This window comes from Anabrus simplex, chromosome 2, assembly GCF_040414725.1.
Source record: "Anabrus simplex isolate iqAnaSimp1 chromosome 2, ASM4041472v1, whole genome shotgun sequence".
Taxonomy (NCBI): domain Eukaryota; kingdom Metazoa; phylum Arthropoda; class Insecta; order Orthoptera; family Tettigoniidae; genus Anabrus; species Anabrus simplex.
The window spans coordinates 714,671,605-714,694,474 of NC_090266.1; the positions used below are offsets into that span (position 1 = coordinate 714,671,605).

The 22,870-nt window shown below is 37.6% G+C and overlaps 1 protein-coding gene across 1 annotated transcript in view; it reads right to left on the reverse strand.

The window, feature by feature from the left end:
- The window catches only part of LOC136864400 (26S proteasome non-ATPase regulatory subunit 6), a 121,382-nt gene extending 99,179 nt beyond the window's left edge, over nt 1–22,203 (reverse strand). Inside the window, exons 1-2 of the mRNA XM_067141344.2 lie at nt 21,977–22,203; nt 9,414–9,619 (exon numbers count right to left, since the gene is read on the reverse strand). Of these exons, the coding sequence (XP_066997445.1) occupies nt 9,414–9,619; nt 21,977–22,121 (351 nt within the window). The 5' untranslated portion in view covers nt 22,122–22,203. The remainder of the gene's footprint in view (nt 1–9,413; nt 9,620–21,976) is intronic.
- Nucleotides 22,204–22,870: the final 667 nt, after the last annotated feature.

Here is a 22,870-nt window from a genome sequence, read left to right on the forward strand (position 1 = left end):
ACACTTCTGAATTAAATAGTCAACACTCCACTAGCATCATACATGATTATTATGTGACAATAATTGAACTACTATGAAAATACAGAAATAATAATAATAATAATAATAATAATAATAATAATAATAATAATAATAATAATAGTGGTTTTTCAACTCACCGATTGTTACTTTTTGCTCAAATTGGCCATTTAGTTACATGTTACATTAGTTTCACAATAAATTTGAAAAGTAATCTTGAATTAACATTTGCCCAACAAATTCTCCACCTCTGTTTACTTCAATCCCTAGCGCCCTTTCCATTATACCTTCTAGTCTGTCCTCATCCACATGTACAAAGTCTGGTTCAGGTTCATTCACGTCTCTTGCAATGTTATGCGGAACAGCAGTTGCAACAATAACCATCCGAGCAGTTTTCAACTTTTGTCTTATGCCCAGAGACAAAACAGGGAATCGATGCTTCCAAACTCCAGAGAGCCTCCCAACAACGTTTCTTGTTCTTATTTGAGAGTCATTATACAATGATTCCGCAGGAGTAGCAGGTTCCAGGAGTGGTGTCATTAGATATGGTTTGATGCCATACACAGAATCTCCAAGCAATAGAGAACTGCCATGCACACCTGATTCAAACTGAGCCCTCAGTCGTGAATTGTTGAATATGGTAGCACCATGTGCTGATCCTGGCCATCTTGCTACAATATTCTTGATTTTCAGATTTGCATCAGCTACAACCTGCACGTTTAATGAAAAGGACCCCTTTCTGTTTCTGTATTGCTCTGCAGAATCTCCTCCAGGGGACTGTATTCTGATGTGGGTACAGTCAATGGCCCCAATCACTCTGGGAAACTTAGCAATTTTTTAAAACTGATTGTTACTTACTGACATGTCATTTTCCTCTGTTGGTAATTTTATTTGCTGTGGAGCAAGGGAGGCTATAACATATGTCACACGCAATAAAGTCCGTGAAACAGTGGCCTTATGAATTCCTCCGAAATCTCCCATTGTAATAAACATACTACCGGAGGCATAAAACCGCAATGCTATTAGTAGTTGACTGAGGGATTCTACAGCATGATTTCTGAAATAGAAGGAAGTTACTTTATTTTCTAAAATTTACACTTTTAACATTCAAACAGTTCAATATTTCATTTTTACATTCTTACCTTTTCGTTGCATGTTTTATTCTAGCACCGATTTGCTGAAATAGGGTTATGACAGTCTGTTTTGTAAGCCTAAACCTATTTAAAAACTCTGTTTCATTCCATATATGAAAGTGACGTGTCCCTGCTCGAAAAACTCGTGGTGCCCGTGGTCGTTCAATAATTTGAATTACTTCTTCATCATCGCTTAATACTTCTTCAAACACCTCAAAAATATCTTCGAGATCCAACTGAACTAACAGTTAAAACCTCTATTATAATACTGGCCCTAAGAATCAATAGATAACTCAGGATATACAAGACCTGATTGATGAACGATGAAATTACAATTTAAAAAAATTAAGAGGGCAGAAAAGGATACAGACGATTAAAGAATGAAGTAGAAAGTGCAGGACAGCTACGGAAGAATGGCTGAAACACAAGTATAAGGAGGTTGTATGGTTGTAGGAAAGGTAGATGCTGCATACAGGAAAATCACAAGGAAACCTTTGGAGAAAGGAAAATTAGGTGTATGAATATTAAGAGCTCAGGTGGAAAACCAGTTTTACGGAAAGAAGACAAGACAGAAAGATGGCACGAACATATACAACAGTCGTATCAAGGTAAAGAAGTACAGTAGAAGTCCGTTATAGCGAGAATTCATAACAGCGAAAAATTTACTCGCTATAACGGATTGTCGTTATATCAGATTTTGTCTAAAAGTCGGAAAACCCATCATGCACTTTGAAATCAGTATGAAACGGCAATCAGTTTGTTCAAAACTTGCGTTTCCGGAGATGATATCCACACTACGGCTTACTTGTTTGTTATTTTTCGTAATCCGATACTACATGAAAGTGTATGTTTAATTTCATCTGAAAAAATTATAGTACCGTATTTCTCCGAATCTAAGATGAACCTCACTTTTTTCCTTCAAAAAATTTAAATCAGGCTCAAAAAGAAGTTTGTAAAATCATATGAATGCTTGTTGTACAGTAGGCCTGCGCATTTTAGACTATTTTTAGATGCCGAACATTGACTTTCGTCATGCCGAATTTCTTTTTCTTTTTTCGCGGCTGCACAATTGTTCTTTATTTCCACGGGTTTAAGGACCATTAACTTAACATTGGAATAATAATACCGAAGAGAACTCGTTGAAAATTTTCCGGTAATATCTATTCCATGCGCCTCTATAATACCACGATCCATCAGGAAATTATTCTTGCTGTCTATAAAACTGTTACTTTTACGCAGCATCAGATATAACCGGCTACCGCTACATGGACGTCTCGCATGTCGGGTTCGGCCAAATTCAGCGGCTAGCGATGTATAGGCCTAATCGCGAACGTTGAAAGTCAACGAACGAGTTTATTGTGCCATGGTATGGGCATTCCGCCCTCGCGTTTTTCGTGCACATACCTCACAATTTAATCTTCGAATTCTTTAAAGTGTCCTTGTTGCGGACCACTGAATGCATTTTTTTGTACAGTACCTACGCATTTTTCTTTAGCTCTTTGTCTTCACGACAACGCCAAATACTGGCTTTAGTTAGGCCTATGCCGTATTTTCTTGCGGCGGCACAATTATTCTACATTTCCGAGTGTTTAATAAACATTAACTTAAAATTAGCATCATAATATCGACAAGAACCCGTTGAAAATTTGCCGGCAATACTTTTTCCACATTTCTTTACAATACGACTATCCATCACGAAAATATTCCTGCTGTCTATAAAATTTTACTAAGCGTCAAGTATAATAGACGCGTTATGACTCTGCCACTGTGTAGCTATGGCTTTTCTAAGAATTCGAAGGGTCGCATGTTTTGATACCATTATGAAGATTTGAGAAACACACAGGTACTGTACAACCGGTTGTCACGGCTAGCGATGTGTAGTAAAGAGGCGGTCGTTTATTGTCAACTAGTTCTGTGCGCGTGTGAAAAGAAGCAGCGTGGTTACCGCGGTAGTTGCCAGCGGGATCCATGTTAGGCCGCGAATGCAACAACCCCTGAGTTTTCGCACGAGATTCTGAGAAAAAAAAGTCTTGGATTCGGAGAAATACGGCATCGCTCCAGAGATTTCTGTGGCAAATACCTCAGCTTTCTTCTTCAAACAGCGTCACCTAACCTAACCGTATATGTAGCCTATCATGAAAACATATTTGAAACGCATGTAAATAGCTGTAACTAGACGCGAGAAGATATGAAATATCCTCTGAAATCAGTGAGGTACTCTTCCATATCTTGAGGTGTATCACATTCTTACTTAATTTTCGTATATACCCGGTAACATTAAAATTAAGATATCGTTTACTTCAGTCTTTATTTTTAACGAGTTAACATCTGCTATCGGCCAAGTTATTTACGCATTTATTACGAAAACGTGTTATCCTCTTTCATTTCGAATTTTTGTTCGAGAACAGCAGTCGATGGGTATTACTAATCAACGCCAACATCGCATTTGAATGTCAACGAGAGAGGTCGCAAATGCACAAAGTGAGAAAACTATACCGTACCGAAGATGATCGATCGCATTTTGTTGCAAACGTTTCAGTTTTCATATTCAAACAGTGTCACGTATCCTAACTTAACCGTACTATACATATGATGAAAACACACTTCAAGCGCCAGTAGAGAAATTATACCTTTCTCGCTATAAATTTTCATAATAGCCTTTCCGTAATTTAACCAGACACAACAAAATATAAATTAACCTCTGAAATCAATTAAGCACTCTGCCATATCTCTAGGTGTATCCCGTTCTTACTTAATTGCAGCATGTCGCCTCAAAATTAAGCGGTCGTTTAGTCAGACTTAATTTTTAAAGAGTTAACAACCATTATCGGACACATTTACGCATTTATTACGAAAATATGTTCTCTTTCATTTCAAATTTTCTTTACGGAACAGCTGTCGACGGATATTACTAATCGACTCCGACATCGCCTTCGAAAGTTGACGTAAGAAATCGCTAGTGCACATAGCGAGGAAACGATGCTGAAGGTAATCGATCGCATGCAGTATCATCGCTGGGGTGCAAAAATATCGGTAACGGAAAAATCGCATGCGCTTAATTGCTCGTAATAACGGATGCGCCAGTGATAGGGCGCTCGCTGTAACCGAAAGACGATACAAAGTTTAATATAGGAATTTTGAAGGGACAGAAAAAAGTAGTCGCTATAATGGAGTTCTCATTATATGCCGTACTCGCTATAACGGACTTCTACTGTAGTTGAAATGGTTCTGGAACAAGACGAGACTGTTGACACTGATGAAATGGGAGACCCAATTTTGAGGTCAGAGTTCGACAGAGCTTTGAGAGACCTAAATAGGAACAAGGCACCTGGAATTGATGAAATTCCCTCTGAATTACTGACTGCCTTAGGAGAAACCAGCATGGCGAGGTTATTCCGTTTAGCGTGTAAAATGTATGAGTCTTGAGAATTTCCACCCAATTTTCGGCAGAATGTTGTTATACCTATTCCCAAGAAAGCCGGAGCTGACAACGGTGAAAACTACTGCCCATTGGTTTAGTATCTCATGCCTGCAAAATTTTTAACACTTATTATTTACAGAAGAAGGGAAAGAAAGGTTGAAACTGAGTTGGGAGAAGATCAATTTGGCTCCGGAAGAAATGTAGGAACATGTGAAGCAATCCTGACTTTACATCTGATTTTAGAGGATCGAATAAAGAAGGACAAGGACTGTAGATCTAGAAAAAGACATTCGATAATGCTGATAGGACCAAGCTACTTGATATTCTGAAGGTGTACAATTTACGAACTTCATTGTGTAGATCCGTATTGATACAGTTAAAACTAAGAAACAATGTTAGGTTTTGGTCCACGCAATCAATACATATCACTTTACAAGTGACTAACATTTTACATTCCTTAAATAATCTGAGTATTCTAATTTAAAAAAAGTAAGATTGTTCATATTTAACTTGGCTGAAAGATTGTTTGCAAGAAGTTTTAAGCTACCTCTTTAAATATATGTATATTTGTTCTCTTATTTTTTTCTCAACAGATTAAATAGGAACTTCTGTTTCAAATACGGACAGCAAAAATGGACATTGATTCCGTTCGAGACATTATGGCAGGCTTGTCAATTTCAAATTCATTTCATTTTTAACATTGAAGGCAAAAGTTTTTGCAGGAAGTGAGATCAATCTGTGTAATCAATATATATAAAAGAACATGTCCTGACTGACTGACTGATTCATCATCGCCAAGCCAAAACTTCTGGACATAAAGAAATGAAATTTTGAGGATTCATGTAGGTGCTCGCTAAGGGAGGATTTTTGAATATTCTGTCGCTAAGGTGTTGAAAAGGGGGTGTCAATTTTTACAATGAGTGTATCTATATCTCAAAACTTTAAAAGTTTACAGATGTAAAAATTGGTATTTAGAATCTTCTTTAAAAATAAAGAAACAAATATTTTCTTTTTGTTTTCGGAAGAGCCCAATAGGAGGGGTAAAAAGGGCGAAAAAGGGGTTGAATGCCTTTAATGAGGATACTTATATATCAGAAACTGAAGATATTACAGACCTGAAAATTGGTATTTGGGATCTCCTTTAAAAATAAAGAAAAAATATATTTTTGTTTTTGGAAAATCCAATTAATGGGGGTTAAACAGGAGTGACAATTTGGGGCAAATTTTTAGAAAGACTATATCTACAGTATATCTCAGAAACGTAAAATGTTACAGGCGTAAAAAATTGGTAATTGGATTCTCCTGCAAAAGTAGAGAAGCATAGGTGATTTGTTTACGGATACTCCACTTAAGAGGAACTAAGTAAGAAGAGGGTGAAATTTTAAAATGAGCATGTCTACAGTATATCTCAAAAACTTAACATGTTACATAAGTGAAAAATGGTATTTACTTACCTCTATTAAAAATAAACAAACATGTATTTTTTTGTTTTCGGGAAAACCACTTGAAAATGGTGTTGAATTCCTTTGCTTAGGGTACTGATATCTCAAAAACTTAAGATGTTACAGACATGAAATTTGGTATTTGGAATCTCCTTTAAAAATAAATATGCATTTTTTGTTTTCGGATATCCACTTAAAGGGGGGGGGGGTTTGAATTGAAAAATTAATTCAATTATTTGCATGAAGATACTATTATCTCAAAAACGAAAGATTTTGCAGACGTGAATTGGTATTTGGAATCTGCTTTCAAAGTAAAGAAACATGTATTCTTGGAAAATCCAATGACAGGGGGTGAAAGAATTAAAAAATTAATTGTATGAGGATACATACATCTAATAAAAACTAAGGTTGTTACAGATGTGAAAATTGGTATTTGGATCTCCTTTAAAAACAAAGAAAAACGCGTTTTTTTTGGGGGGAGAAATCATCTTGGGGGCTGGGATGAAAAGGAGTTGCATTCCTTTTATGAGGACACATACCTCAAAAACTTAAAAGGCGGGGAGTGTGAAACGAAGTGAAAAATTATTTTTATGGGGATACTTATATCTTAAAACTGAAGGTAACAGATGTGAATATTAGTATTTGGAATTTCCTTTATACATACAGAAACACGTCTTTTTTCCTTATTCGGGGGGGAATCAACTTAACGGCGGTGGGGTGAAAAAGAAGTTGAGACCAATTGATTTTTCTGTTCACAATGTACTACTTGATTCTGATCATAAACTGATCATTTTTAATCTTTCCTGGGTTCGTTTACAAGAGCCATCTTTTCCTTTTGAGAACTTAAAGTTAGATTACAATAGATTCTCCTGGAATATAAGTAACAACTTATACACATTTGAAATAAGCGATAGGAATGATATTGACCGTGTAATTGTTCACCTCTATAATAAGGTAAATAATGCACGGAAGTATATAATTCGTATCGCCAGAAATCCCGCGCCCCCGCACGACAATGGTGCTGGTCACATTATCAGCAATGACAATGGCAGCAGATGTAATTTACCAGCAAGTAGCGGTCTCGCAGCTTGTTCTAGGATCCAGAACATCAATAATAATAATAATAATAATAATAATAATAATAATAATAATAATAATAATAATAATAATAATAATAATAAACTGAACCGTCGTCAAAATGTGTGGACCGCGATGGAAACGGGTTCTTGGACGGGTAACAACTACGAATGCACTCCGTCTGCGGCTTGAGTACCGCCAAGGCACCCAAGATGACACCAGCCGGATCTCAAGGTTTGATCCATATTAAAAACGATTGTAGGTAAAGATGGCAAAGATTTAGGGACCCAACTGACCGGGCGGAATACCTGGAGCTAGCCTGGGAAGTACAAAATTGATTGCTGGAAGAAAGACTGAAAAATATGGGAGGAACTTTGTTGTAATCTCTCAGAAAACGAGTCAGATAGCGAATTTTGGCGGATTATATATAAAATGTTAAGCATTCAATTATAAATTTCAGTATAATACCGTAGTGAAGCACGGGTATCTTGCTAGTAATGTATATATATTTATATCTTTTGCATTTCCCAAATAGTCCTTAAAAAGACATTGGGTTCTTCCATTCTTTTTACTTTTTTCAGTTTCAGATTTGAGTTTTGTAATCTATCATGTGATTTTATGGCTGATGAAGTCTCAAATGGAAACAAAACATGACCCTAAATATTTTAAATATGTTTTTAATTAAATAGTTCACTTGTAAAGTGACGTGTATTGATTGGACGGACCAAAACCTAACACTGTTTCGTAGTTTTAACTGTATCAATATGGATCTACACGATGAAGTTCGTAAATTGTACTATGTAAGTGGGTGTTCGGTGTGCAGTTAGGAGACATATAACTGGACTCATATATTCTGAAATATGTGATGGGTGCAGTTTATCTGAAAATTTGTGTCACGAAATCAGCGATACAAAGAGTGTGACGTGATGATACCCAGCAACCATGCAGTCTGTGATGAGATGTATTGAAGGATGGCAATGACAAAGACACATCACAGAGTGGCATTAGAGTACACAGGGTTGATGTGAACTTGCAGGCTGTGATGCGAAGAATTGATGGATTGTCATGACAGAGACATATAAAATGCTCTTTTATCGAAGAGGCCTTATACCAACATAGCCTAGAGAACTGATTATTTCACGTGTGGTCGTTTCATTGGCCCCGAGTCCGTTTTCCACTTTTGATGCTCTGAATTCTACGCAGTTGACTACAAATTACATACAAGTGTCTCGAAAATGATTCCTTACATGCAAATAAATTAATCATTATCAATTAGTGTTTCATTTTGTGGATGACATGTCTATGATCATTTGATTTTCCCAAAAGGGAAATTTGACACCATTTTTTAAAATGGAAAACTGACCTCCAAACGCTATCTGGACACTATTCTGCAACCTGTAACACGTTGATTGGGGAAAGACACACTACACCCACGTTCAGCAAGATGGTGCCATGGCCCACATTGCACGTAATTCTGTGGCTGCACTTAGAAATGTGTTTGACGATTGGATAATTACAAGAGGATTATACCCAGCTCGTTCTCCACATTTCAATATGAGCAACTTTTATTTGTGGTGAAATCTTAACAGAAAGTCTATTGAAACAATCTGTATAAAGCTGAGGTTCTGGAAAACAAAATTAGGAGATTGATAAGTAAAATAACAGAGCATGAATTATGACTCGTCACAAAATTTCTTTTGAAGATGCCAGGTCAGGAAATACGAAAATGGAAATAATTTTCTGCAGGTGGAATGACATTATTGTAAGAAATGGAAAATCAATGCCAGCTTTTCATTTCTTTCCTGTCATATAGCTAATGAGGCTGACTTCTAATTCCTTGTTGTTGAAGAGAGCAATAGCTGTCGGCAGCAAAAAGGACCGGTAAGAGATCTGGGGTAATAAAGCCAGTCCTTCCTGTCAGGCTGCTATGCACCCGTCTCTTGAGTTCGCCGTAAACTCTTGTTGGGTGGTCACTGTATAATTGAATGTTTATGTATCTCCCAAACAGTTCATCTGTTATAAAGGGTATATCCGACAAGACAATGTAGATGACACAGCAGCGTTTTACCTTAAATTTCATTAATCGATCTAGCATATCGAGATGAAAACAGAATAATACTATGAGTAACATTTTAGCGGAATGAGGTCCTACTTCTTTAACTACAATGCGAACAGATTTATTTCTACAATGTTAAGTTTTGTGCCTAGGTAACTAAAAATTCTAGGTAAACACATAGTTTGTACACCACGTGCAAAAGAATTAATACCCTACTATAAATTAATCTTTCTACCTCAATTCTTAATTGTATGATTTTCACTCACCTTATCACCAATTCGGCACAAGTACTCAGCTTTCTTCAAGTTTGCTTCTCTAACTTCCATTTCTCCCAGATTCTTTTCAGCATCTTCAATGGCATCATCAAGTTCCTTCAATTTTTCACTATTTTTAGTTTTCATTTTATCCAAGAGATCTTGGTCAAGTGTCCAGTGCAAATGCTGGCCACATTCTTCATAAAATGGTGCCATATCTAAGAACATTAAACAAGCAGAGTAAGTCCTTTATTCAATGACATAACATACACCGAGACAGCAAGGGATCTTTGAGTGTACATAATTTAAGTTAGCCAAACAACTGCTTCTTAACACAGCTTAAGAACTATGTATAATTTCCAATTAAAAATATCTGAAGTAGGTGCAGTTTACAAAGAATACGTACTGGTACTAATGGAATCATAGTATAAGATCAATGTTTTAAAATGATTTTTAAATTTTTACAAGTTGATTATACACACTATATAGACAAGACAGCTGCATAAAACTAAAAGTAACATAAAAATGACAGTCACAATAGACATTAAAGTAGGATTATCTTTACTACCTGTGCTTACTATGAAGAACAGAACAAAAGTAATATGCATAAGAAATACATGCAATAGTATAATATACACACTTTTCAAGAAAACTCAAATTTTGTATAATGAAGGTCACACTTGCTCAATATTTATCAAGGATCATTTACGTGCTACTTTAACAATGTCGTGTATCTTTATATTTTATTCCCCACCCGCAATTCATGAATGTTTTTTCTCGATCTATTCATCAAATTCTTAAGTAATGGTTCATATGTAATCTGTATCTACTGTATATTTAAAGAATGCTACTACAAGCTCTTTAAATATATCTAACAGGAAATTTTTAATGTATTTATAAAATATTTTCTTAAAGTGAAAAAAACAACATTCTGAAATGTTTTTCAATTATCTCAGCTTGCATATAAAACTTGACCATTTCTTGCAGTAATAACATTTTATGAACAAACGGGAACCTGGGCAAAAAAAAACAAATCACAGCTTTTTATGCAAGTATGTACTTTAACATCACACTAACTCTGAGAGGCTTTTGGTGACAATGAGAAGGAAGCAGCCATAACCTTTTCCCGGTGTGAAAATGGCAAAGCATGGAGAATCATAAACAGGGCTGGTGATGGCGAGTTCGAGCCCACCAATCTATTGTATGCAAGCAAACAGCTACATAGCCTGTAGCATACAGCCCAGTCAACTCTCTCAGTAAAAATTACTGCTCTATTATTTACAGTTTCTGAGAAAAAAGAAACACAAACAATAAAAAATGTCTTTTTCACAAAAAGAATTTTAATGTTGGACATACCGGTACTCTTATCACAATGTACATACCGGGTGAGTTGACCGTATGTTAGGGGGTACAACTGTAGTGTTCTCCCTAGGACCTTTTCAATGGGCGCACCGCCCTGCCTTTTTCACAGACCACCATATTAATGCATATTTTAGTCATTAGGTGCTCCAAATTAAAACATAAATACTGTAAAACTGTTTATTTTATAATCTTTACTATTGTTAGTGTAATTGCATCAATTGCATTGGAATTTAAATGTTTAGCTTGACTATCGTGCATTGCTGTGCGCGAGCGGTATATGGATTAGCGTGGAATTGCGTACAAGCACTTGATTCCGCATGACATTACAGATGTTAATACCTTTGTGGCCAAATAGGAGACCTATCTCTGAAACCAAACTTTGTGACCTCAAGTTACTACTGTACTTCATACCTGTAGATACCAAACAATTTTACCATAACCTTCCAGGAGATTCTGACTTTTGAAAATATCTCGCCTGCATTATACTGCCAGAACATAATGTAAAATAAAATCAATAAAGAAATTATCAACATTGTAGACTACAATGGCTCGTTTCTTAACATTTGTATTTATTTGGCTCAGATCAGATGACATTTCTGAGGGGTTCAGATTTATCTGTTGATCCATCGGGTAAGGTACTGACATATGAACTTTCCTTAATTTCCATATCAAAACTTCACAAAGATCTGAGGCAATGTATGAAATAAATTCTCTGCATTGCTTATAATTCACATACTTCCCTGAATAAGTAACATTCAATTTGCTTAACAATGCAACCAAACCTTGAAAATCAGTGTAGGTTCTGTTATTTTTTGCAATATGATAAGATGCCATGAACAATGCATGCATATGCTGTAACATAACAGCATCCATTTTCTTTACACACTTAGCTAAAAGTGCACATTCGGGATTTTTCTTGAAGCTTTCAGCCTCCTGACACTTTGAGAGTGAGCATAGGATTTCATGTTTTTTTAAAAATTTTCAGTTTAACCCGGCAACGCCGTGCGGTACCGTACAGTACCAGTGCACCTTACTTCAGATTTTCTCATACCGATCATTACTTGCGACATAAATCTGGTAACTCCGCTTTACATTGTCAAGGTGATACTCCCTACAAGGACTGATATCAATGCAGGGTTTTATCTGAGTTTGTGTTTGCATGTTGAGAGGAATAAAAATAAAAATGACTGCCCACTTAAGGTAAGTTGCTTTATTTTGTTTATAAATTTTGACTATATAATTTTGTATCGCATGGTTTATTTTCTTCAAATATCAATCTATGACTTGAAATAACAAGCAACTGGTCATCATTTCTGTGTTAGCTGTTAAGACACTAATTATTCTGTTCGTACAGTATGGTACCACACGGTGCTTACCGTACCTCTCTGTTCCTTTTCTTTTCCTTGATTCTAAGAAACAATTCATACTGTAGTTGCAAATAATGATTTATATGTGTCATTCAATTGTATAATTGTAGATTTAACTAAAATAATCCACGTCAAAACAGACGTGGAGAATGCTATATATCGCGTCTAATGATACGTGAATGTCATTCGAGTTGGTTGACACTCGAGGATGTTCTACATGTTATTGAAGAAGAGGATACTGATGCTGAATCCATATACATTGAACCACCAGAATGTAATGTATTATCTGATGGAGATCCGGCTGAGGAAGATGAAGGGTCTCTCACAGATAACCTTATGGGAGGTGAACTCTGAGCATCGATTGAAGTAATGCTGAAACAGCAAATTCCGCACAGGTGTACAGAATTCATGTCCGATAATGATTCACAGCCTGCGAAGAGAGCAAAATCATCACCTCGTCCACCAGCTATCTGGGTGGCGAATGACCTAGTTCCCACAACTACCCACTTTCCGAGTGTGAAATTTTCCACTTTTCAAAATATTATGCTGACCGAAATGTTTTTGAGTTGTATTTTGACGATGACATTGTGAATTTCTTGTGCTCTGAAGGCAGAAAGTATGCAATTCATTTAACTGAATAAGATCCAAAAGTAACCCCAAAGAAATGAAAATATGTCACCATTTTACTTCGAAGTGGCCATGACGGAATATTCTGTCATCGCATTGTAAATGTCTTTCGGCGATGGGTCTGACGACTTATTCTGTTGTAAGATCTGGGATTGCTTTTCTTTGTGCATGTGTGTTAGTTTCGAGCTTTGCCTACAGCATCACTCGCCTAAAACCACGAGAATAATGGTTTGTAATGTTTGTAAAACCCGTCTTGAATTTTCTATATTTAATTCCTGAAATTCACCATCAAATTTAGTTTTGATATAGGCCTATATCTGATAAACGTCATTCAGTGAACATCAAGGCTAGGTAATACACATTCTAAAGGGACCAGCGGGGAACTCCCATAACATCTAATATCACCGGAGACATGTAATACAGGGTATCTGTATTGAGCTGTAGTTTTCAATCGAGGAGTTTGCCCTGCTTTTTATTTTACTTTTCAACAAGAAAAGTACACATAGTATATTGCTTAACGTTTTAAAGCTATTAATTGCCTGCAAGTAGAAAAAACAATATAAAGACATACTGTGTTTCTTCATAAGAAGACATCCACCATGAAATATCACGTTTTCACACACTTTTTATCCATTAATTAAATATTTTTAAAATCAATGTATCACCAATATGGTTTAATGTAGTCTTGTGAACTCATCACAAGAAGCTATTTTAACATGGCATTAATATTACACTATTCATGTACACATTCAAGAACACGTACAATATGTTCACGATGTCAGTATAACTATATGATTGATTTCACATTGCCACTCACATTGTATTATATTTGTGCAATTCCATGCATGTAACGACATTTTAACCTGTGCAATAACTAGACTTCATGGTTCACATCACGTTCATGTTCGTGTTATTTTAAGGTTCAAGACTGACAAGACGCTAATATGCCGCGTAACAAGATTCGTAGACTTTTTGTTCACTTCCAACTCCTAGGTCTTTCCTATCCCATCGTCGCCATAAGACCTATCTGTGTCGGAGCGACGTAAAGCCACTAGCAAAAAAAATTAAGGTACAGCCCCCAGCATTTGCCTGGTGTGAAAATGGGAAACCACGGAAAACCATCTTCAGGGCTGCCGACAGTGGGGTTCGTATCTACTATCTCCTGAATACTGGATGCTGGCCGCACTTACGCGACTGCAGCTATCGAGCTCGGTACATATAGGCCTGGAAGAGAGGAAAGAGGCATGGAAATATTTGAGTAAATAATAGATTATACTCATAAAAACAATAATAATGATATAGTAATAATTGGGGGAGATCTAAACTTGCCTGAAGAATGGAATGGAGCTGCAAGTGAAGCCCATGAACAGAAACTGCAAATAAGTTAATTTGGGAGGGAGGATTTACACAAGTAGTACAAGAACCGACTCGTCTCAATAACCTGCTGGTTAAACCATGGGAAATTGTTAATAAAACTGAGGTAATTGAAGGAATAGGTGACTATAAGGCTGTAATAATGGATGTAGTCTTCCAGGTGTGGCTTCAAGCTGCCTTCGCATAACTAGTAGATTGGTTTGCTGAAGTAGGGTGTGACGCTTCAAGCCGCACAAATAGCAGGAACTTCAAGAACAGTTACTAACGATATATCCAGGCCAAAGACAATCTGAACACAATCTATATTGTTTGACAAAGTCCATTCATTGTTGGACACTGCAGCTAGGCAAACCTGAACATCTGCAGAGACAGATGAACATTAAGAAATAAACAGTTACTGCCAGTACATACATAAACCTGTCTTATTGGCTTAGTTTGTGTGATGTCAGTAACATGCCTGGTTGGTCTGTGTGGCTGGTTTGGAGTTACCATGGCCTTAAGGTATAGCCTCAGCACTTGTTTGGTGTGAAAATGGGAAACCATGGAAAACCATTTTCAGGGCTGCTGATGATGGGATTCGAACTCACTATGTCCTGAATGCAAGCTCACAGCTACGCGACTCAACTGGATGGCCAACTCGCTCGGCAAATTTAATTTAGCATATTACTTAATTATTTGATTTTTTTATTTGTTTTTATACAGTATTATGTTCTCATTTTGTTATATCAAACCGTGTTTGTTAGGTGGTACCTCTTTTATGCTAAGATTATCAGTCACTGTGACAACAATGCATTGTCTTGCATGCGCACTTTGACATCTGTCACCATTCTTCTTTCATAATACACACTCTTCTTTCATAATACACACTATAGTGACATATGGTATTTTGTAAGGTGAAAGCAAGTTCAGACAATACATTTTATTTATGTTTTTATTTATTCATCCATTTATTCATTTCACTTTCAACCAGACTGCCATTGTTCTCACCTGTTTCTACTAGCAATCATTCTGGTAACTTTCACGTCTGTTATTACCAATTTATTCAATATTCCCTGAGTCCACCCCAGTTTTCACTACCGTACAGTTAAAACGGTCTAAAAATAGAGTTAAGTCTGGTAGCTGGTTCGTTAAATACAGGTTGTAGATCGAACATGGCAGCACCTCTAACTACGGTATCTCACAATGCACTGAACAGTGCTGCCAATGTTGGCGCATTATACACAGATACTGAATAACAAAGATGAAAGATAGGGTAGAGCTACAAAATGACTTTTTATTGTAGCCATGCAGACAGTATGTGTCGCAGCCACAGAAAAGAGGTTCTTGAAGGGAGTGTGGACTGTTTCATGACAAACATGAAAGATAGGCTGACATTCCAACCGATGGCCTGCGACAAACACAAAAGACAGGTTAGAGCTACTGATAAACTTTTTTCTCATTGTGCGGATCGTGTGTGCATTGGCCGTAGAAAAGAGCCTCTTGAAGGGAGTGGACAGATTGGACTGTAAATAATGATGATGATGATGATGATAATAATAATAATCGTACGGCTTCGGCTACTGTGTGCAAGCATTTTAATCTGACGCCATCTGACTGCCCACCTGTCAATTTTGACATCCTGTTTTACTCTAGGCCTATTAGATGGCAGAATAAACCGAATCTCTCATGGGCGTCTATGGCCGAGTTTAAGTTAATATTGTCGGGTTAACACAAAACATGTCACTGGGGATCTTTTACATGCCAACATCAGATGATATGGACTGTTCAATGGACATTTTTCCAACCTTGAAAATTCAAGACTACCTCTGCTGGATTTGAACCTGCTATCTTGGGATCCGAAGGCAGACATTCTGACCGATCCACAGTGGCCTGTGACAAACACAAAAGATAGGTTAGAGCTACTAAATGACATTTTTCTTGCCGTGCAGAGAGTATGCGCCGCAGCCATAGAAAAGAGCCTCTCGAATGGGGTGGCCCAAAGGGGATATGGTTTTGTGATAGATTGGTCTGGACAGTGGACAAAATGTGAATTAAAGATCAATAACATACTTTCATTAACATGGGGGATAAAATGTGCTGGCTGAAAGTGATAAACTGACAGAGTACCCATGTGGCCACACATCATGCGAGCTCTATTATAGACCATATGAACATTGGCTTCGTAACAGCTGATCACAGGCGGCCAATAAGCAACAAAGAAAATGGTCATATTTTTTAGTTTAAGACTATTTGGTTTTAATTTTTCTACATAAGTAGAGTGAAAACCCTCAAACCTGAATCCTGGAAATCCAAACAAATTCTTTTAGACAAATTTAAGTTTGAAAAACACACGCAAAAAGGAGAAACTTATTTAAACACACGCAAAAAGGAGAAACTTATTTAGTCATAAAACAATTATATATTTTACATTATAACCTTATTTTACATATTTAGTTGAAATATTGACAAAGAAGTACAGTTAGCATACCTAACAAAGTGTAAATATGCCTACATACAGTACTTACGTCATCCAGGATTGAAAAACGGAAAAGTTGGTTATTGAAATTCTTTAGGTTAATCACTTTACAAAAGCAATGAAATAACAATAGAACACACAAAATATCACAATCTTTTACTTGTAATCAGTTATCCTCAATTGTCGAAGTGATGAAACCTTCCCATGGAGGCGATTGCGCGCCAGCGTCGCATGAACATGACACCGTTAGGCGTGACTGCTGTGTATTGTTCTACAAAGCGCAATGCAATGTCAACAGCAGAACAGCATCAGTATAAGTCACATTGTCTGTCGAAGTTTCTTCTTCCACAGTGTCACTAGCTATGTTGCCGTCATGCTGACTTTGGACCAGACTCACCATTTCATGTTCGCTTCATTCTTCATTAATATCAACTGTTGCCCACTCCTCTAGACAACTTTCTCCACCAGCCTCACAACCTGGTACTTGCCGAACAAGATGAAGGAGCTCAGTGTCATAGTCTTGTGTGACAGGTGTATGCGTAGGTGTTTTTTTTGAACTCGAGGCTTGGCCAAAGCTTCTTCCAAGACCTCCGCAGTAAGTTCACACTCGTATTTTGCCCCAATTCTGCAACCCAGTAAATAAATTAACGTCTTTTATTATAACTTTCTTCAGCTTCTCAAGGATAGGAAGAGAACCATCTTCAATAAGATATCGTAAGAGCATTTTTCAGTAGCTTAGTTTTATATTCTGTAGAATGCCCTGACCCACAGGCTGCAGCAGTGGCGTCACACTGGGAGGCAGAAATACTGCTTTTATGTCCTTGCATACTAAGCGCATGTCTGATGGGTGAGAAGGGGCATTGTCTATCAGAAGTAAAGCTTAAGGTGGTAGTCCATTTTCTTTTAAACTTTCTCACTGAAGGAACACATTGCTTGGCAAACCACTCATTAAAACGAGAACCAGTCATCCATGCCTCGATTACTGTAATACCCAGGGATAGAATTCATATACTTGAAGGTTTGTGGTTTGGCAGATCTACCAATCACCATCAATGGAAGCTTGTTTGATCCCGCGGTGTTACTGCAGGCTAAAACTGTAAGACGCAGTTTGTTCATTTTAAAACCCAGCACAGAAGATTCCTTTTGAGAAGGAAGGCTTTTATGGGGAAGGGCTTTAGAGTTCAACCCAGTCTCGTCTGCATTGTAAATTTGCTGTGGTGAATTTTCTGAGGAAATCAAATCACCAAATTCGTTTAAGGTATTCTTTTGCAGAAGCTGCGTGAGGTGATAGCTCAGCGTTCTCCCTAGCTGTTTTTACAGACCGCCCGACTAACATAACCTAGATATTTGCTAGTTACATAATACTGTATTTATTAATACATATTTGAGTCATTGCGTACTGCAAATTAAACTGTAGGCCTAAATACTGTAAAACTGATCATTTAAATGATAAAATCTTCATTACTGTCAGCATAATTGCATCAATTACATTGGAGTTTAAATATTTAGCTTGACTAACACGTAGTGCCATGCACGAGCGGTGTCTGGATTGGCGTGAAATCGCAAGCAAGCACTCTATTTTTTTTTTGCATGATGTTACAAACCCGTACGGCATTCCACAGCAACAGAGTGGTAATCCCCAGTGCTATGTGATTATGAACGAGCAGTAGAAGTTCAAAATACTCTGTTATGTCTTGTTCGAGATAACACCAAAATATTTCAATTTTGCTGTTAATGTTTACCTGACCTGTCTATTATTACTCTTAATGTCCTAAGGGGAATATTTTAAAATTGTATCAATCCTTTTTTACGTAGTATTCCCCACCCGGATACTCATCCCTGCCGCCCAGCTGATGAGAATTTCTTGGGAGAACACTGTAGCTTCTCTCCGCATATCGACAGTTGTCTGATCCCATGCCTTTTCTTCCACTGATCGAACTGTCTGTTACTACGAGTGAAGGCCGAATCACCGTTCATTAGTTCATTAAGGGTTAATGCCTTTTCTTGAATTAGTGGACCACTAACAGGCACTCTTTCTGTCACTCTTGTGAAAATCAGAAAAAGCTTCATCATTTTTTTCACTTAGGGAAACTATTATGTGATGGCATTGCTTTAAGGTTTTATCAGTTGTTACACTGCAAAACTCTTCAATTTTGTCACAATTTCTTTTCCAGTCACTGACTGCTGCTTTATCAACACCAAACCAACTTTGTCAAACTTTCCCCGGCATCCAGATGCTTTAAAGCTTTCAGTTTTCATTGGCTTGCGATAACTTAAAATCAAAACATTAATCGTCCGACTCGTTGGCTGAACGGTCAGCGTACTGGCCTTCGGTTCAGAGGGTCCCGGGTTCGATTCCCGGCCGGGTCGGGGATTTTAACCTTAATTGGTTAATTCCAATGGCATGGGGGCTGGGTGTATGTGTTGTCTTCATCATCATTTCATCTTCATCACGATGCGCAGGTCACCTACGGGTGTCAAGGTAGAAAGACCTGCACCTGGTGAGCCGAACCCATCCTGGGATATCCCGGCACTAAAAGCCATACGACATTTCATTTCAAAACATTAATCAATACAGTTCACTTAAATAAAACTCAACAATAACAAAACAACTCTAACAAAAATGAACAACACACAAATTAAGCAGTGCAGTGACAGCAGACACAAACAGAACAACAGACGGGAGCTGACTAACTGAACTATTAGGGTAGTGTTTCTATTTTTAGCGCAGGCCTGCCAAACAACGGTAGTCAGCTATATGCCCACTAGTCAAGGTCACTAACCTCACTCATCGCGCGCCAAACCAGCCTGACTCAATCAATGTACAGTCCTATACCAGAACGAGGGCTGGTTATTATGTTATGGATATTTTTGGCTAATCCGAACAGGCTACAGCCCCAATGAGTTCGGATTTGAGGGGTTTCACTGTAACATTATTTGGAGCGGGTCTCTGGTAAGTATCGAGGAATGATCCCTCCTCTCAGCTACTTCAGGTATTTTAAAACTTTATTTTTCTAAGATACCAGCATCCAAACCACTTACCAAAGTAACACCCAGATCGATAGAGAAATAGTCTCAACCGTGAGCTGATTTCTTTCTTTTATCGCAACAGCGAGCCAATACATCATGGTAATTTAAAGGGCATTACTTTTTAAGAATGGTATTAAAGCTTTCATGATCGAAAATATTAGACATGGTATTCAACAGGTCTTTTGCCGTGTAAACAATGAGAAGTCAATAATACAGTCAACCCCCTATATATCGCTACCCTCCATTATCACTCACGACGTGCAACAAACAGATATTCCTGGTGAAAGTTACTATCTCGATATGCCACCCCCCGCCTACCACCATCCACCATTTGTAGCACATGAACACAAGTACTGAACAGTGTTCAAAGTGTAAGCTAATCAATATATCGCCAACTGTTGATTTAAAATTACATGTACGAACCTGGAAACTTCAAGTGGAAGCATGGCTCTTACATAACCCTTTAGGAATGTGAACAGGCTACCAATCCTCATTAGTAGCTCATTATCTTTAGTGTAATGCAAGGGATTTACTGTACCTGCTCGGGAAGAATGATCGCAGCATACAATCAGAATTTCCTTACGGCTTAAAACCACGGACTGTTTTCGAGACAAGCTTTGGTACCCTGGACAAAGCAATTTGAGGATAAAGAGCTTGGCAGTAGCTCACCACGACCTATTAAGAACTTCGGTCCTGGCTGTGTTATCTGCCCTGTATGCGTAAGTTTCTACAATGAATAAACAAACGACTAAGTGTAACAGCGAAGCAAGAAATGTGTTCTTATATAGGACAGCTATCCTCCTACTAGTCTCAGCAAAACACTGCAAACCATGTTTCTTTGTGGGGGAAGACCATATGCAGACGAAGTGTTGGAGACATTCTAAGTGAAAAACGTAAGTGGACAGATGAAACATAGGCCTACCTGTCAGCCAAAAACTGAATAGTGCTACATGTGAGAAACTAGAAGGAGCTTTTTTTTTTTTTTTTTTTTTTTTTGCTAGTGACTTTACGTCGCACCGACACAGACAGGTCTTAGGGCGACGATGGGATAGGAAAGGGCTAGGAGTTGGAAGGAAGTGGCCGTAGCCTTAATTAAGGTACAGCTCAGGCATTTGCGTGGTGTGGAAATGGGAAACCACGGAAAACCATCTTCAGGGCTGCCAACAGTGGGATTCGATCCCACTATTTCCCGGATGCAAGCTCACAGCAGCGCGCCCCTTACTGCATAGCTAACTCGCCCGGTAGAAGAAGCTGTTAAGAAGTATCAACTTCTTATTCTGAATTCCAATACAGCTCTACAATGAGATTCACAACTTGCATGAAGATGCTGTTGTTATTTGGAAAACCCCAAGTCAACGTGAAGAACAGAACTCCAACCGTTTAGGTCGTGAAGGAACAAGTGAAGCTTACTGGTGACATATTAAGCGTTACAGACGAGACACAGGTAGTGGTTGGCAATTTCATTTAAAAAAATCACCATGGGCTGACACAGCATGTTAAGCATGGTGAGACTGCAGAATTTGACGAGGCAGTTGTACATCAGGGGTGCAAAAACCTTTCAGCAATCATTAAAAATTACAATGCAAGTGTAGTGTATGGATGAAAATGCTTTATTTTATTGTATTCAACCTGAAAAAATATATATATATATATATATATATATATATAGGAATATATATCAACTGCTGCTGTAAGGGGTTGCAAGAAATTCAAGGACAGAATATTTTGTACATATGCCGCCGGAAGTAATAAAAGATAGTAGACAGTGACCGGTAAGTCTGACAACTGTACAAAATGTGCACGTGACATCTGTCACAGTTATTGTACGAACACAAAACACCTACATCAATTAAGTGAATTACTATTCCACAAAATCCTAGTACAGTATATCACTAAGTAGCGTAAGTCATTCAAATTAATAGTTTAAAACGTGACTTGGATTTAACACCACAATCTTTATTACACCACCTAAACTACGAACAAACGATGGCATTATAACAAACGATAAAATGTATAAGACATCTGCTACTTCTGCACCACACGAGTTTTATTTAGGGCCTAGGTCTACGTTAAGAACGAACTTTCACTTTCCTTATTAAAATATACATTGCTTTATTAGTACTACTGTCCAATCACTTAAAATAACAGGCGAACAAAGTTGGAGGTTAATAATTCCAAAAAGGTCGAGAAGAAACATTACTCGTTCCTCAACGGAAGATTAATATGGTTATGAATGACAACACCCTACATAATTACGATATGAATTTGTTCTTGCCTTCCATTACATACAATCACAACACTGGCATGAATCTGTTTATATTATGACAACAATGACTGGCATAAACGAAAATCATTCTTACCGTCAGCTTTAATAGCGTCCATAAGTTTTGTGAAAATATCCTTATTGTCTGCATAATCTGGCTGAGACAAAAGGAACCTCCACTGTGCAAGAATCAATTTCGGATTTTTCTCCAAACCCTCTTCCTCTAAGTTTTCGATAGGCATTTTGCTTGAAGACGGCTCAAAAAGCGGACACTAACATACAAATTCACGCCGTCAACTCCAAAGAGAATGTGTGGTCAACTCCGTTTCAACCAAGGTACCTAGAATCGTTGGTAGAATAGAAGGTATGGACTTTGCTACCTGGTTGCTACGAGATATCCAAGAAAGGGACATAGAATCTTGCATTCTTCTTCTGCCCCATTTTCTCTCATGTTATTGAGCGCTGCACACGGCAATTAACCCGATTAACCCAGTCACGACATTTATACTCGCTGTATAACTTCAGTCACCGATTCTTTATTATGACAATTATAGGCATAGCACCTCATTTATCGCTGAAAATCAAGGTAAATAAGGAAAAGATGTCCCGACCGTGTACACGGTTTAGCCGCTAGATGTCAGGTTCCTATTCTGCTCAAGGCAAGGTCTGTGTACGGAGGTCAAGTCACGAATGCTTCAAATGGAGCCGCCATGTTGGGTCTTTAAGCGAGTGGAACCAAAGGCAAGCGTATTCGAATTTAGAGGGTTTCGGTACCGTACATTGAAATAAAAACAAAATAATTTAATTGGACATCTACTCTTCATGTATATATAACTGTATAACACTAAAAATGATATGAATACATTCACAGGTGTTTGAATAGGAAGATAATTAACAGAGCCTGAATTATTTTTTTGAGAAACAAAAATCAACAGAAAAACTCATGTCCTACTCTTTTACTTCCTTACAACTTGTCAAATACGTAATCTTA